Source organism: Phodopus roborovskii, unplaced genomic scaffold (genome assembly GCF_943737965.1).
Source record: "Phodopus roborovskii unplaced genomic scaffold, PHOROB, whole genome shotgun sequence".
NCBI classification, from domain to species: domain Eukaryota; kingdom Metazoa; phylum Chordata; class Mammalia; order Rodentia; family Cricetidae; genus Phodopus; species Phodopus roborovskii.
Window position 1 is genome coordinate 15,069,926 of NW_026125059.1, and position 15,450 is coordinate 15,085,375.

Consider the following 15,450-nt stretch of genomic DNA (forward strand, 5'->3'; position numbering starts at 1 on the left):
TGGGTTCTGTGATGACAGAGGTGAGGGCACAGACTCATTGTGAAGGAGCCTCCTAATTTCCATATACATTTATTTTGGTACTCTAAGTAGTCACTGGGTATTTCTTTTTTGTAGCATAAGCCGTGCACATTGTACCAGGAGCTGGGAATACAACAGTATGCAGAACAATGTCCTTGTCAGCGAGGAAAGGTGAATTATACATGGTTATGGATTGGGAAGGATTAGGAGACAGGAAGGGTTGGGTTAGAGAGGTGAGATTTCAGCCCCAGAAGTGTTCGTGATAAAGTGACCTGAAGGAATCAAAGAGCCATATGGACAGTTGAGGAAGGGTACTCATGAGAGACAGAGCCACCAGAACCTAAAGATTGCTCAAGCAAGTGAGGTCAGAGGTGCGGGGTGGGGGCGTTTGTGGATGATCAGTGGGCAGTTTGAAAAGCTTTGGCTCCTAGTGAGTGAGTGAGGTAGCCAGTGGGTGGGGATGTAAAGGGAAGACACAAAGACAAGTTTGGTGCAGATTTGGGAGGAGGGATTAGGGATTTGGTTTTATTCTTGTATGATGCTTATTAGCTATGTAGAGCAGCTGAGTGCTTGTGAAATTACTAAAATCAGGGGAAGCACAGCTGGAGAGCCAAATTTAGGAGCTATTAGTATATGGGTTTTTAAAAATGATGCTGATAGATTTTTTTAAATAGAAATTAGGGGGAGTTTGTGTGAATAATGTACTTTATGCTTATTTGGGGGGTGCTGAAACTGTTAGAAAGACCTATTTGAAATAAACAATTTACTTTAAATAAAGTTTTTGCTGGGTGATGGTGGCACACAACTTTAATCCCAGCACTAGGGAGGCAGAGGTAAGTGGATCTTTGTGAGTTTGAGGCCAACCTGGTCTACAGAGTTCTAGGATAGCCAGGGCTAAACAGAGAAACCCTGTCTCAAAAACCAAGTTTTTAAAAGCATAAGAAGAGAACACTCACTTAGGCTGTGAGTATATCAGAGGAGCAGGTAAGATGGCCTGTGGTGAATGTCCTTGGGACCCACCCATCTGGTGGAAGGAGAGAACTAACTCCTGAAAGTTATCCTTTGCCCTCCACCTGCATTGTGCCATTCACATGTGCACACGCAAATAAATAGGTGTAATTTAAAAACTGACAAAATCAGACTCGGGGATTTAGTTGTAAAGCACACGTGAGTGCATACACATACAGTTGAATAATTGCTAGGCACAGTACTAGACTCAGGGGGCTGAGGCAGGAGGATAGTTTGAGCCCAGGATTTCAAGGGCCAGTCTGGGCAATATTGTGAAATCTTGTCTGGAATAAGGAAAGTTCCAGGACATCCAAGGTACAATGGTCAGGGAACAGGCAGGGGCCTCTTGAGGCAGGGGGCTAACCAAAGAGGAATACTCAAAAGTCAACTGAAAAAAGTTTTAACAAGGGAGGTCTCTGCACACATGGGAAGAGACAGGAACACCCACCGCAGGCATGGGTGGGGCCAGTGTGGGACACAAACAGCAAGTATTTATATAGTAGAACAAAGATAATCCTTGCTTTGCACAGGGGTCTAGGAGAAGCCAGACTGGGAGAAGCTGCCCCAGATGCTAGGCAAAAAGGTTCCTGAGAAGGTGGGTGGACCTTCCCCAGGCTTTCAGAAGTCAAATCCCTCTTAGGTTCCCTCCCCATCCTGGGCTCCCCAGGAGGCAGCCCAGTGTGAAAAATGGAGAAGGAAGTTGAGGGAAGGAGTGACTGCCTCTGATGACACAGCCTGGCAGAGGCAAGACCCCTGCGAAGACACGTTTCCCCCCAAATATTTCATGTGTGTAAGTATTTTGCCTGCATGTATGTCCATACACCGCATATACACAGTGCCTAAGGGATCAGATTCTTTGTTTACCTAAGGAAAGTCCATTATAATGCATAACCACAAGAGGGCGAGCTTTCCCCAGAAGCAGTATTCATTTTTTTTTCCCTTAAAATTAAGGGTGATGCTGAAGGAAGTGATAGAACACTTCAAAGTTAAGGTATTTAATATCTCGATTGCAGGTGATTCTTCTGGAAGGGATCCATCACAGGGAGCCTGTAGGGGTGAAAAGGGCTAAATGTATGTGGATGGAACCCCTCCTGGAATACACCTAACCTTAGGTCACCATTACAGTGACTGGTGGACACTTAGGCACTCTGCACTCCTCTCTATTTGTTTTATCATTCTTTTTCCAGTGATTGCCAAGCTGGAAAGAATTTGGGAAAAAAGTGGGGAAAGTATTCTTGGTGGAGAATTGCCTGAATAGGCTGGAGGTCCACCTGGGCAGGATGCCAGCCACCTGGCCAAGACAACAGTTTGTGTAGACACCAAAGGGACTCGGCAAGGTCAGTGGCTATGCACATGGTCATGAGAACCAGCGATTAGCAGGAACCGAGTCATAAGAACTGGTTATCAGTAGTGAGGAGTGAGGAAGGCAGAGAACACGTTCTGCTCAGGGAGCTCTGCAGGGAATGTCTGCAGTGACGTTCCGTGGCCATCATGGGACTTGGAAATATATCAGGCAGGCATGGTTGAGTCAGGCAATAGTCTAATGCTCTCCTGGGTCTTAGGTGTTTTTTTTTTTTTTCTAACCTTTCTCCATTCCAGCCATACTATGAACACATGCACACTTCCACACGCTCATGGACACACACACACACACACACACACACACACACACACACACACACTTCAGATTCTTTCTTGGTGCTGTTAACTTTTCCAGAATCATTCCTGTTCAACCTGGACCCAGTTAGTTAGGGCTTAGTGTCTTCCTTGCCTTGGACATTTATTAATTCTTACTGGAGGTTGGTGGAAACCAGGGTGCTGGAAACCCATCCAAGCCCTTTGCTCCTGTCCCAAGAGCCTTTTGAAGCCTGGCCTCGTGGGCTCTTAGGATGCCAGAGCAGAAGAAAACTTGGGAAGGGGGTATTGCAAAAATAATGACCTTCAGTATTTCTAAGTGATTTTCATTCTGCCAGAGCCCAGCCTGTGTCAGAAGAACAGAGGGGAGGCCAGTCTCCTCCCTGCTCATGGAATTGTGTGTGTTCCAGAGACACGGGAAAGGGTTCTCTCTCTCTCTCTCTCTCTCTCTCTCTCTCTCTCTCTCTCCTCTCTCTGTTTGTCTGTCTGTCTCTCTCTTTCTCTCTGTGTGTAGGCTAAACGTCAATTTGGGGTGACACCCCAACTTTTTTTTTAAACAGTGTCTCTCATTAGCCCGGAGCTAACCAATTAGGCTATATTGTCCAGCTAGTGATCCCTGGGAACCTGCCAGTCTCCCCAGTTCTGGGATTACAAGCTCATGTCACAGCACCTGGCTTCCTTTTTCTTTCTTTCTTTCTTTTTTCTTTTTTTCCCTCTGGGTTCTGGGTATCCAACTCAAGCTTGTGTGGCAGGTACTTTACCAATTGAGCCATCTCCCCAGCCTCCTGAACTGACTGATTCCTTCTACCAGGGTTCTCCCCAGAACCTAGGCTGGGTGTGGGGTCGGATACGGACAGGAGCACAGGACTCTGACTTGCTGTGTTTCAGACTGTGGCTAGACCCTCTCCTCTCTGAGGTCCACTCTGCTTTCAAAGGCATATGTGCAACCATTTCCCCATGTCTGTCTCTGTAGGTCACTGGATTCTTCAAAGGGGTTGGCAAGTGGTACTGAAGCCCCAGGCCCTGTCATGGCATGCTAAAAGTTATAGGGCCTTATGTCTGTCACCCTCTCACCCTCTGCCATCAGGAGGATATGAAGTGGTCTGGGATAGCATAGTCTCATGCTCTTCTTCCTGCCTGCGGATCCTGGGGACTCGCAGATGGGAGGCAGCCCAGACTCACAAGAAGGCAGGCCACCAAGTGGCGCGGCTGTCCACACTTGGTTCTCAGATTTCCTGCTCAGCCCTCAGCCACTGCCTGGGTCTGCAGGCCCAGCGGATTGGAAGCCCCCCTCCCTCCGGCTCTGAAGGAGGCTGGGCCAGCCAGGGGGTTATTTTGGGAGCAGCTTCTGAGATCCAATGGCCTTGTTAGGGCAACACTGACCTTTCTATCCTGGGAGGAAGGCAGGGCTGGAGAAGGGGCGGGGCAGCCGGGAGATCTGAGCCGCACGCCCACTGGGGTGGATGAGAAGGGGGCCAGCGGCTGCTTCAGGGTGGGCAGCAGGAATTCAGCCTTGGCTAGGCTGCTAACTTGGGAATTGCCCCTCTTTGGAAAGACAGGACTCCACTCCTTTCACTCCTCTTAAAGAGGGCACCCCGGATTCCATGGAAGCTGGACCTGGGACGCTTTGTAGGAACTTGGAGCCTCTTCTGTCGGCTTCCTTCCCAGTTGCAGCCTTGCTGGGATGACTGAGGGGGCCTCCCAGCCATGGCTTTGACCAGCGCCCCCACTGCTGACTTGGCCTTTGGTCTCTTTCAGCCTCTGCAGGCATCTTGCTTTTTCCCACTTTCTGGAGCCCGGTGCTGAGTCTAGGGGCTCAGTCTGAAGGTACCTGGAGAGCATCAGGTATCCCAACGGCCCAAGCTGGAGGACCGGGCCGGTGTCAGGAATGAGGATGAGATGAGCGGGGGCCGCTTTGACTTTGACGATGGTGGAGCGTACTGTGGGGGCTGGGAGGGGGGGAAGGCACATGGGCACGGACTGTGCACTGGCCCCAAGGGCCAGGGTGAATACTCGGGCTCCTGGAATTTTGGCTTTGAAGTGGCGGGCGTCTACACCTGGCCCAGTGGGAATACCTTTGAGGGATACTGGAGCCAGGGCAAACGGCATGGGCTTGGTATAGAGACCAAGGGGCGCTGGCTCTACAAGGGAGAGTGGACGCATGGCTTCAAGGGGCGCTACGGAATCCGGCAGAGCACGAGCAGCGGTGCCAAATATGAGGGCACTTGGAACAATGGCCTACAGGACGGCTATGGCACGGAGACCTATGCAGATGGAGGTGAGCCCAGTTCAGCCCGTAAAACTTGAGGGTGGTCCAGAAGGGATAGTGGGAAAGGATAGAGTAGTTGGCAAAATAATAGATATCTAGTGTGTCTTTGGGTAAGCTACTCTGTCTGCCCCTCTGTATCTTTTTTGTTTTGTTTTCTTAAAGACAGGGTTTCTCTACATAGCTCTGGCTGTCCTAGAACTCACTTTGTAGATCAGGTTTGCCTCAAACTCACAAGATTTGCCCGCTTTTGCCTCCTGAGTGCTGGGATTAAAGTCCTGTGCCATCACACCCAGTTGTATCTATTTCTTACCAGGAAAGGTGGGACAATAAAAGAGTTATTGAGAAGACTGGTAGAAATGATTTGTACAAGGCTGTCATATAAATATACACTCATCAGACACTTGATAAGATGCAATCATTTCTGTTTACTTTTGGAGTATGCAAACAGCTAGATTTTAGCTTGTGTTTTAGCAGAACTGGGGGCTAACCTCAATTTTGCTATGAAAATGACATTTATAGGATATGTCATAGGAGTGTCTATTCATTAATTTCTCCATCTATCCATCAACCAACACACAATCCAACCACCCACTATTCATTGTCCCATCCATCCACCCATCTACACATCTTCTATTCACCCGTCTATCAATCCACCCACCAACTCATCCACCCATCCTTCCACTCATCCATCCACCAACCCACACATCTTACCATTTCAGTATATCCACCCACACATTCAACCACTTACACTATCCATTCACCCATCAATCCACCAACTCATCCATCCTTGCATCCATTCACCCAGATGCTATTAACCTGTTCATCCATCCATCCATGCATCCATCCATGCATCCATGCATCCATCCTCTCAATATATTCTTTCATCCAAAAGGTATTTCTAGACAAATGCTTTACATCCCCAGCTTTTTCAATGTGTATTTCAGTGGGGCCTCCTATTTTTCAGTTATTACTCCAATGATTAAATACAAAGAGGACTAGGACACAGACTCTGGCTCTAAGGACAGGCAGGCAGGCAAGCATTATATACAAACATGTCGGAGAGTAGTGGCAGAAAAGAGTGGCGAGGGGCAGGCTTTCAGGACACAATTCCTGAGCTAGATTTTGGTGGGAGATCTGTGATCGTGAGAGTAGGAGTTGGGGATTGTGCCAGCAGAGAGGGGACATAAAGAGGCTCAGAGGGAATAATGGTTCAAGAAAACATAGAGGAGTTTTCCAAGGCAAAAGAGCACTGGGAAATGGCAGCGCAGACACCTCATTTCACCTGCAGGGTGTGACTTGGACATGCCACTAACCTGAGCCTTAGTCACATCATCCACAGAATGGAGCACTCAGGACACTGATACTCAAACTGTGGGCAATGAGCAGAGACAGCACCAGCTTCTACCTTCAGGCAAAAGTGCAAGTTCAGGGCTCACCAGACTATGAGCAACAAAGGCTGTTTTAACTCGCTCCCTGTTGCAACTCTGAGTGGGGTATTTCCACGACATTTTCCTGCTGTGTGGTGTGACTCAGAGCTGTGGCTCTTTAGAAGATAATTATACTTGGCATGAGAAACCACTTGCAGGATATGTAGTTACGATTTATTCCTCTGTGACAGAATGTGGACAAAGGGCATTCTGTGTGTGGAGCAAAGGAGCAGGGCCAAGCAGCAGCAGCGTCCTGGGAGTTTGCTCAAGCTAAGATAATGCTGAGGGCAACTTGAGGTGCAGGATAGGTCCATGCCTGGGTGAGGCGTTGTCTTCCACTCTGTCCCTCCAGCTTTATAGAACAGCTCTGTAGAACTGGATTGAACCAAATGCAAATTCTGGCTATCTTGAGTCATTCACTAAGCCTCCAACTCAGTCAGTGCAGTTCAACTCAGCAGACATTTATGTTGCGCATGGTACTAGGCACCAGAGGCTAGGCAGGGTGCAAGTGTCAGTATCCCCAGAAACAAAATGGACACAGTCCTTGAGTGTGTATAGAGTGTCAGTCATCTGTGCAAAAAGGCACATGGTGGCTTGTGCCCAATATCCCTTCCTGTATCTCTTCTGTCTTTCCAAGGGCTTGGAGATCTGGATGTGAAAAGGGCTACACATTGCTGGGGTGGGGTGAGCATGGGGTATGATGGGCTGATCTGCCAATATGTCTAAAAGGAGGAAGCCTATTCATTCCTGCAGTCAATGGCACTTACCACCTGTCGTTGTATCATACCTAGTGCTAGGGACTGGATTAGGGAGCAGACAAGAGTCTCCAGAAGCCCCTGTTTAATGAAGGAGACAGAAGTAAACCAGAAAACACACATGTGCACACACCACACACACACACACACACACGCACAAGGTCTCAAGGTCATCATTGGAGAAGGAAGAGGGTGGTTGTAGGAAGTGGTCTCAGATGCAGGTGGGGGAGGACTAGAGAGGAGAGCCTTTCAAGCAGGGGGTAGAGATGCAGATGCCCTGAGGTGGGACCAGGCTCAGCATGTCTGAAGGACTGAGGCAGAATTGTTCTTGTGCAGGTTAGAATTGCAGACAGGCGAGGGGACCTGGGTTTATGAGTCCTGGGTTTGAGCCCAGCTGTGTCCTGGAGCTCTTGAGGCCAGGTGGTCCAAAGGCCAGTGGCTCTGCTTTGCTCAGCCTTCTCCTTTCCCAGGGAGATGGCCCCACATCCAGGGGCCCGGGAATCTTTCAGGTTCTCTCTCCCAAGCCACACGCAAGGCGTAACCCTCCAAATTTAGACGTGGCCGCTGCTTTGGAAAATGTCTTTAATCAACCTGTCATCAGGCCCCTGAGGGTTTGCTAAGGACTTGCCCCTTGCCCTCTCCTGGGTGGCACCAACAGGAATGTGGACAAATAAGATCCTAAGATTAGGAGCAGGTGGGGGCCAGACAAGTCCCAGGTTATGACCCTGCCTCAACGGATTATTCCCAAGCCTTAGTTTCCTCATCCATGAATGATCCACTCCTAATCTCTCCTATGATGTAAAATTATTATTATATTTATTTGGGGGGTATAGTAAGGTATATGTGGGCACAGCATGTGTGGGGGTCAGAGGACAACTTGTGTTTATTTTCTCTCTCCATGGCGTATGACCTGGAGAGTGAACTCACATTGTCACATTAGAGGCAAGTGTCTTTACCAGCTGAGCTGGCTAGCCAGCCCTCTCATCTACATTACACAGGAAAAAAATGACAGAATTCAGTAAATGGTAGCTGCTATCATTGCTATTAAGATTATCAATTCTTCAATAAGCAATATTGTATTTTGCAAAGCAAGCACTACACTTTCCTGGGAAGTGTAGAAAGGACAGAATGATCAAGCCAGGAATGTAACAGGAGCTACTTATCACAGTGGCCGGTGCTAGGCAGGGCCAGATGAGGGACTAGAGCAAGAGGCTGGGACTTCAGCATTGGGGATGACTTCCTGGAGTAAGTGGTGAGCTAAGCCCCATTACAGGCTCATGAGTGGCTGGATCACCCATGGTTGAAAGGACAGAGTCTACAAATGCCAGGAGACCCAAAGCTTGCTCCTCACTCTCCACAGACAGTTGAAGCTTGCACCTTGTCTAGGTTATTGAGAAGCTGCCTTACCTTGCAGTTAGCTGTGACTAAACCCGAGCAAACCTCAGCTTTCCAGACCGGAGGTGACAGTTTGTTGGTTTGTTGGTAGACACATCAATTTAGTGGGTCAGGACCTACATTTTTGGGGTTGAAAGACTGGTAGGCTTAGAACAGAAACTATTGGAGTCTTTCATGGAGAACAAGATGAGCATGATTTCCTGAAAAAATTTAATTGAGGTTTTATATGTACACATGCATATACATAGGTGTAATGTATAGACACATATATGTATCACCGTGTGTCTTAAAAAAAATGTGTGTATTTGTGCCATGTTGTTACTGCAGGCCATGGCCTAAAAAGTTGACAGTTCCTGTTCTAAAGCAACTTGCCCAGAACCTTCTTTGAAGGCTCTGCCATTCCCACCTCCCCCAGCTGCCCGCTTGCTTTAATGAAAGTGAAGTTCTTCAGCTCTGGCATGGGAAGGGGTGGGGGCTGGGAAGGCCCCTGGGCTAGAGCCTCTTGGCGCCCTCCCCACTATAGCCCTCAATCCTTCCCTGGCCATATAAAGCGAAGCTAAAAATAGCTGCTGACTTAAAGCCCGTTCACACAGCCCAGCCCCGAAAAAGTCACTCACTGCCTGACTACCTGGCTGCTCCCACCAGGAGATCACAGCCTCTAGTCTTTGAAGGGCTGTTTGTGACCCTGGATTTCCCTCTTCTTCTTCCTCCTTCTCCTTTTCCATCTTTTCTTCCTTCTCCTTCTCCTCTTCCTCCTCCCCTTTGTGCTCCTCCTCCTCGTCCTCCTTCATCCCTTCCCTGTCTCTGCTTTGGAGACAGAGTCCCACTCTGCTGATTACAGACGAAAGGCACCCACTGGGCTGTGATCCTTGCTTTCTGAAACTCTTGATCTGGGATCACTGCCTTGGCCTCAGAGGTCTGTAAATATCGAGTGTGACTGGAGGGTGTGTGCACACTCGAATGGACAGTCTATACTTTCCCTGGGAGAGGTTTTCTCAGACAATCATCAGATTCTGACAGTAATCTCATACACAAAAAAATTCAGCAATCAAAATGCGCAGGAGAGCCAGATCCATGTCTGTAATGCCAGACTGAGGAGGATCAGGAGTTCAAGGCTATCCTTGGCTACATAACTAGTTAGAGGCCAGCCTGGGCTATGTGAGGCACTATCTCAAACAAGCAAAGTATGCAGTGGAGAGATGGGGCCCAAGTTTCATTGTTTTCCATAAAACTGACAATAACAATAGCAATTTTGCAGTGCTTACCATGCGCCAAGTACTGCCCCAGGCACTTGCCATGGCCATGTTACTTTATGAGAAGTATTAGTATTGTCCCATTTTGCAGATGAGGAAACCGAGAAAGGCCCAGGATCTCTGGTTAATGAGAAGTAGAGATGAGGCTTGATCATAGCAAGTAAGAATGAGAAATTCTGGGCCAGCGTGATGAAGGGGGCAAAGGTATGCCAGTTGTCCTCTGTCCTCCGTACACAGGCTGTAGCATACACATAAAGTAAATAAGTAAATGAGACACAATTTACTTTAAAGAATGAGTGTCATTCAAAAGCGTTTTAATAGATGATAGACAATGACACAAATGAGACAGGACCACTAACAGTGCCTGGCGGACGCCATGCAAGTGTTAAGCGTGGAGCCCCGTGTTACCCACCTTCATGTCTCGGTATCTGACAGAAGCAGCTTAGGGAGAAGCGGTTGGCTTTGGTGCAGTCTCAGAGGGGTTCAGTCCATCATGGCAGGAAAGGTGTTCCTGAGTTCATCTGGGAACATGTGGCTGAAAGGCTGCTCACCACATCACAGGCCAGGGAGCAGAGGGAAAGAGCTTCAGCACGCTCTAGCTTTTTCCTTTCTATCCTCAAAGCTGCCAGCCTATGGAAAGGTGCTGTCTACATTCAGGGCGACTTCTCCTAATCAGGTAACCCTCTGGAAATGCTCTGACAGACAGACACACACTTAGAGGCGAGCCTCAGTCTTCTGGGGGATTCTAACCCCAGTTAAACGGTCAGTGAGGCTTAACCATCTTCAGCTCCTCTAGTGTGTGTGTGTGTGTGTGTGTGTGTGTGTGTGTGTATGTGTGTGTTTGTGTGTATGTGTACTTATGGAGGTCACAGGTTGGTGGTATCTTCCTCTGTCACTGTCCATCTTGCTTTTTGAGACAGTCTGTAACTGAACTCTGAGCTCATGCTTCAGCAAGACTAGCCAGGGTTGCTCTCCGGACAGTTTGTCATGTGTCCTTATTAATATTGCCACACTCTGAAAAGATGAGACTGTCACATATGTCTTTGAGAACTGAATCATGAACCCAAGCTGCTGCAGTTGGGACCAAGTTTGCTCTTATTTACCTATCCATTTTTCCTTGCACTTAGCGACTTAAAATCATTTAGTCCCATGGATTCTGAACATACAAAACTCAATGAATCTGTCTGAACAGGGACGGGATGTCACATTTTCTGAGCCTGGAGCATGTATTCTGCCAGAGTTAAGCTGGAAAGGAACTTAACTTCCTCATTTATCCATTGGTGCCTCAAAGGAATATTTCTCTGTTATTTGTCTATATTCCTAACAATGCTAATCTGCTTTTGTATAGTAGCTTTATAACACTATTTTTCTTTTAAGATAGGGTCTCACCATGTAGCCCCAGCTGTCTGGGAACTCAATATGTAGTCCAGGCTATTAGCTTCCAAAATGCTGGGATCACAGGTATGCGTGCTGCACACAGACTATAGTAGACTCAATATTACAGTAAATCTTCCAACTTTACCCTTCCTATCCAATATGCTGCTGTTGTGGGTCACCACTACTTCCACATTCGTTATAAAACCAGCCTGTCAGTGTCTTAAAGCAAAAGGCAGCTGGGCACTGATGGCAAATGTATTAGATCTACAGGTCAACTGGAGAAAATAGACATTCTGCTAACACTGAGTTTTCCAATCTTTGGACATGGTATATCCCCACTATTCAATTTCATCCAGCAATGCTTTGCACTTTCCAGTGCCTACATTTTTAGAAAATGTTGTGTCTATGCACTTCACAAAAGGGGGACAAGCAATGCCACCATGTACATTTGGGGGTACAAATTGGAGTCAATTCTCTCCTTCCACCGTGTGGGTCTCAAGGGTTGAACATAGATTTTCAGACTTCATGGGAAGTCCCCAAAGCCACTAAGCCCTCTTGCTTTTCTTCTCTTGCTTTTTTGGAGGGGAGGGTACTGTAATGGCTCCTTAAATTTTATTTTTTCCCAACCATTTAATGCTAGTTTATGGAAACATGATTATTTTCTAAAAGACTTTATTTTGTTAGTTAGGTATAGGTACATACCTATACCATACTGTTAGTATGTTGGTATGTGCAAGAGAGCACAAGTTCCCAAAGAGGCAGAGGCATTGGATGCTGTAGAATTGGAGTAACAGCCGGTTGTGAGTCATCTGACATGGGAACAAAACTCTGGTCCTCTGGAAGAACAGCCAGTGCTCTTAACTGCTGAGCCAGCTCTCCAGCCCCGATAAAATTATCTCATGTCAACCTTGAATCCTCTTACCTTGTTCAACAGATTTCTCAATTCTAGTGGAATTTTTGCTGCTTGGATTTACTAGTGCCTTTAATTTTATAATGTCTTGATTGCTATTGAAAACGAAGTGCAGAAATTCTAAGAGGATCTGATGGAGACACACAGTACCTGGGAACTTTGGGGCAGGGAGCTTAGTGTATCTACATGGATGTTCCAACTCCAGCTAAGTCACCTGCTAACTGTGTGGGCATCAAGTAACCTCTCTGGTATTCCATTTCTCTTTCCCACCATAGTGTTAACATTTATCTGAACATATGATAGAATCAATGAAATAAGATAGTAAGTGTAGAGCCCCTAGCATAATGCACAGTACCTAGGAACATGCTGGAATATACCTTCTCCTTCTTGCATCTCCCTCCACATCCCTCAGAGTGAATTAATGCAGACAGCTTGGATCATAGCTGTTCTTGCCTTTGGGACAATGTTTTGAACACAGAAACCACGCCTTTCACTTTGGAAGACTTAATAAGCTAAAAAGATGATTGGCTCAATGACCTGCCAGTGTAGACGGGGAGCTAACCAGACGTAACTCCATTTCTAATGTAGAATTAGCATAATTTAACCTCATCTCGAGACTCTCATGTCATAGTTTACAGCCAGGGAACAGTGTGACAGTGGGCTAAGTTGTTGTCTGGACAGCTTCTTGGTTTTATCTGGACCCTCCAGGGAGGATAGCCCCCTCAAGGAGACAAGAAAGGACACAATCTTTCCTCTCTGTGCTTTGCTTCCGTGACTCATGTGTCTGATCGACTCTGTCTCAGCAGATGTGCCCTGTCCAAGGCAGGCCTTGGGGGTTCACTCAGCCTGCTGGTTTCCAGGGGTTGCTAATCCTGTGCCCCCGGCAGCTGATCCCCAGACCAGCTCTGCTGGGCCACACCCTTGTAAGGAATGGCCAGTCTCATTTTCTGAGGGCTCCTGCTGAAAGTGTGGGGTGAAGGAGGCAGGGTGCTTCCTACCACAGGCCAGAGGGTTGTCCTCGTTCCCTCCTACCCCTCCCCTAGCCAAGGCCATAGAGTAGGAAGGCAGTGTGGTCTGGCCTCCCTTTCTGCCTGTGTGACTCCTATGTCCTATACAAGAGACGTTTGCTGAGGGCCTAGGTGTGGGTGGGGAGCAAGTCACAAAGCCATCCAGGAGCACTAGAGCCTCCTGGGCTCTCCCTGTCAGCAGTGAGGAGCACCTAAGGAAGCTTGAGCCCATGCTGACTGACCACTTTGGGAGACATATGAGTGGCTCCAGGGACAAGGTCAGGTCTGAGGTGTATGCAGCTACAGGACATGCTGTTTGGAAAGCATTGTATTCCTACTGTTTATTTTCAGTTAAGGTGAATCCTTATAAACCCTTCTTCACCAAGCAACTAGGTATAACTTCTCCTGGTGGCAGGGTGGGTGAGCAGTAGGTTCCCTTGATGGGACATACATAGAAGGACACGGTGTCCATATAAAGATAATGTCCCTGTCAGGAAAGCCATGGCAAGGGGGCATTCTGTGCAGAGTTATGTAGGCTGCTGTAAGGATTTGGCTTTTAGTTTTAGCAAAGTGGGGACAATGAAAGTGACAGGTTGGTGAGTTGTTCAGTGGCTATGATTCCACTATCGGCATGAAAATAAACTTTTTTTCTTAGTTCATTTTACTTGTTTATTTGGTGTGAGTGTGCATGTGTGGAGGTCAGAGGGCAGAGCTAGCTATATAGGAGTCACTTCTGTTCTACCATGTGGGTCCCAGCCATGGGACTCAGGCCATCAGTTTTGGCAGGAAGCAGCTTTACCCACAGAGCTTTCTTGCCAGCTTCCCAAAGCTGAAGAGTGACGGGATTTGATTTGGTTTCATGGGATGCCTTTAGTAGAAGGCCATCTGGAGCCGGGGCAGTATTGAGGCCCTTTATTGAGTTTAATGCAGTAGTAATTTCATGGGAACAGAGGGGTGGACCACCGTGGCCAAGGTGGTAAGACTTGGTGTTGTGAAGAGAGGACAAGTTGGTCTCTGATGATATAGTGGCTGGGAGGCAGAGGCAGTAATGATGCTCCAGGCTTTGTGCAAACCATGGAGAAATGGCCATGAGTCGGGTGAGGGCCAAGGGCTGAGTATCTGGTGCATGGGCAACAGATGCCTGTTACACATTCTCAGGGGCTGACAATAATGGGCTGTCCCTGAACCCAGAGCCTCTCTCCGGGGCCCCCTTCCCCCTGCATACCCAGTCATCTCTAGTCTACAGTCCTCAGTGTTGTTGGCAACCCTCAGTGTGTCGAGCTGACCCAGGCCTGGCCAAGGGGCTTCCACCCAGACCACAGGCCCTGGGCTGTCAGCACTCAGCCGGCGTTGCCCAGTTAATCCTTAGCTTCTTGTGTGAGCTGTAGGGTGTCATCCGGGGCAGCAGTCCTGCATGTGGGGGTGGCAGAGCTCTGAGGCAGAGGAGACTTGGCATCTGTGGCTGCAACCTGACCCTGCTCCTGGGAGCCATCACAAATGCTGCCAGCCTCCTCTACTCGGGGCTGTCTGTCGGTGATCCCAGGAAACCAGAGACTGTGGGGCTTTGATGGACGGTGGCATTTGGAAACCATGGAAGGGACTGTGGTGCCAGCCTTGCAGGTGAGGCAGAGAGCAAGGCCTCAGGATTGTTATGGGGGAAACACCATGCTTGGCAGACGCCCAGCAAGGGACTATGGGATGAAATGCATGAGCCATGGGACATAGTATACAGAGGTCCATGTCCACCACCCACACTCACATGGAAAGGAATCAAAGGCATGCTAAGTGCACAAAAGCCATCCGGAAAGCATTTAGTGAGTGCCTACCCTACTACATCCATTCTCAGGGACCAGAGCAGTGGCCGTGTGGTGAACTATAACCCTTTTGCTCCACCTGTCATGGGCAGACACTGTGTAGCAAATGGCTAGGAAAGACCTGTGTTGTTGACAGCTGTGCCCCCTGGGGAGACATCGTATTGCTCATTTGTTTGGATATTTTGCAGTGAGTGTATGTGTTCTCTCTGCAGCCTACAGAAGGTATGTCTGTGTGGACATGGTAAGACATCTCCGCAGTACAAAATGATATCAGGGAATGTATTAGTTACTTTTCTCTCACTGAGGGGTGTGTGTGTGTGTGTGTGTGTGTGTGTGTGTGTATGTGTGTGTGTGTGCACGTGCACGTGTGTGACTCACAGTTTGAGAAGGAATAGTTTGTCATGATGGGGATGACATGGCAGCTGGAGTGGCTTGGCTGTCAAAAGTGGATGCTTGCCAGGTGACTTGTTCACATCTTGGCAAATCAAGGAGTGGGAATGGGAAGGAAGCAGGAGGGATGGGGGATAGAAGCAAGGCCTGTCTCAAGCAATCCACCTCTCCTAGCCTAATCCCCAAAACCTA

At 48.1% G+C, this 15,450-nt stretch overlaps 1 protein-coding gene across 1 annotated transcript in view; it reads left to right on the forward strand.

Moving 5' to 3' along the window:
• Positions 1-4,077: 4,077 nt before the first annotated feature.
• The window catches only part of Jph2 (junctophilin 2), a 58,494-nt gene continuing 47,121 nt past the window's right edge, over positions 4,078-15,450 (forward strand). Inside the window, exon 1 of the mRNA XM_051186897.1 lies at positions 4,078-4,939. Within this exon, the coding sequence (XP_051042854.1) occupies positions 4,561-4,939 (379 nt within the window). The 5' untranslated portion in view covers positions 4,078-4,560. The remainder of the gene's footprint in view (positions 4,940-15,450) is intronic.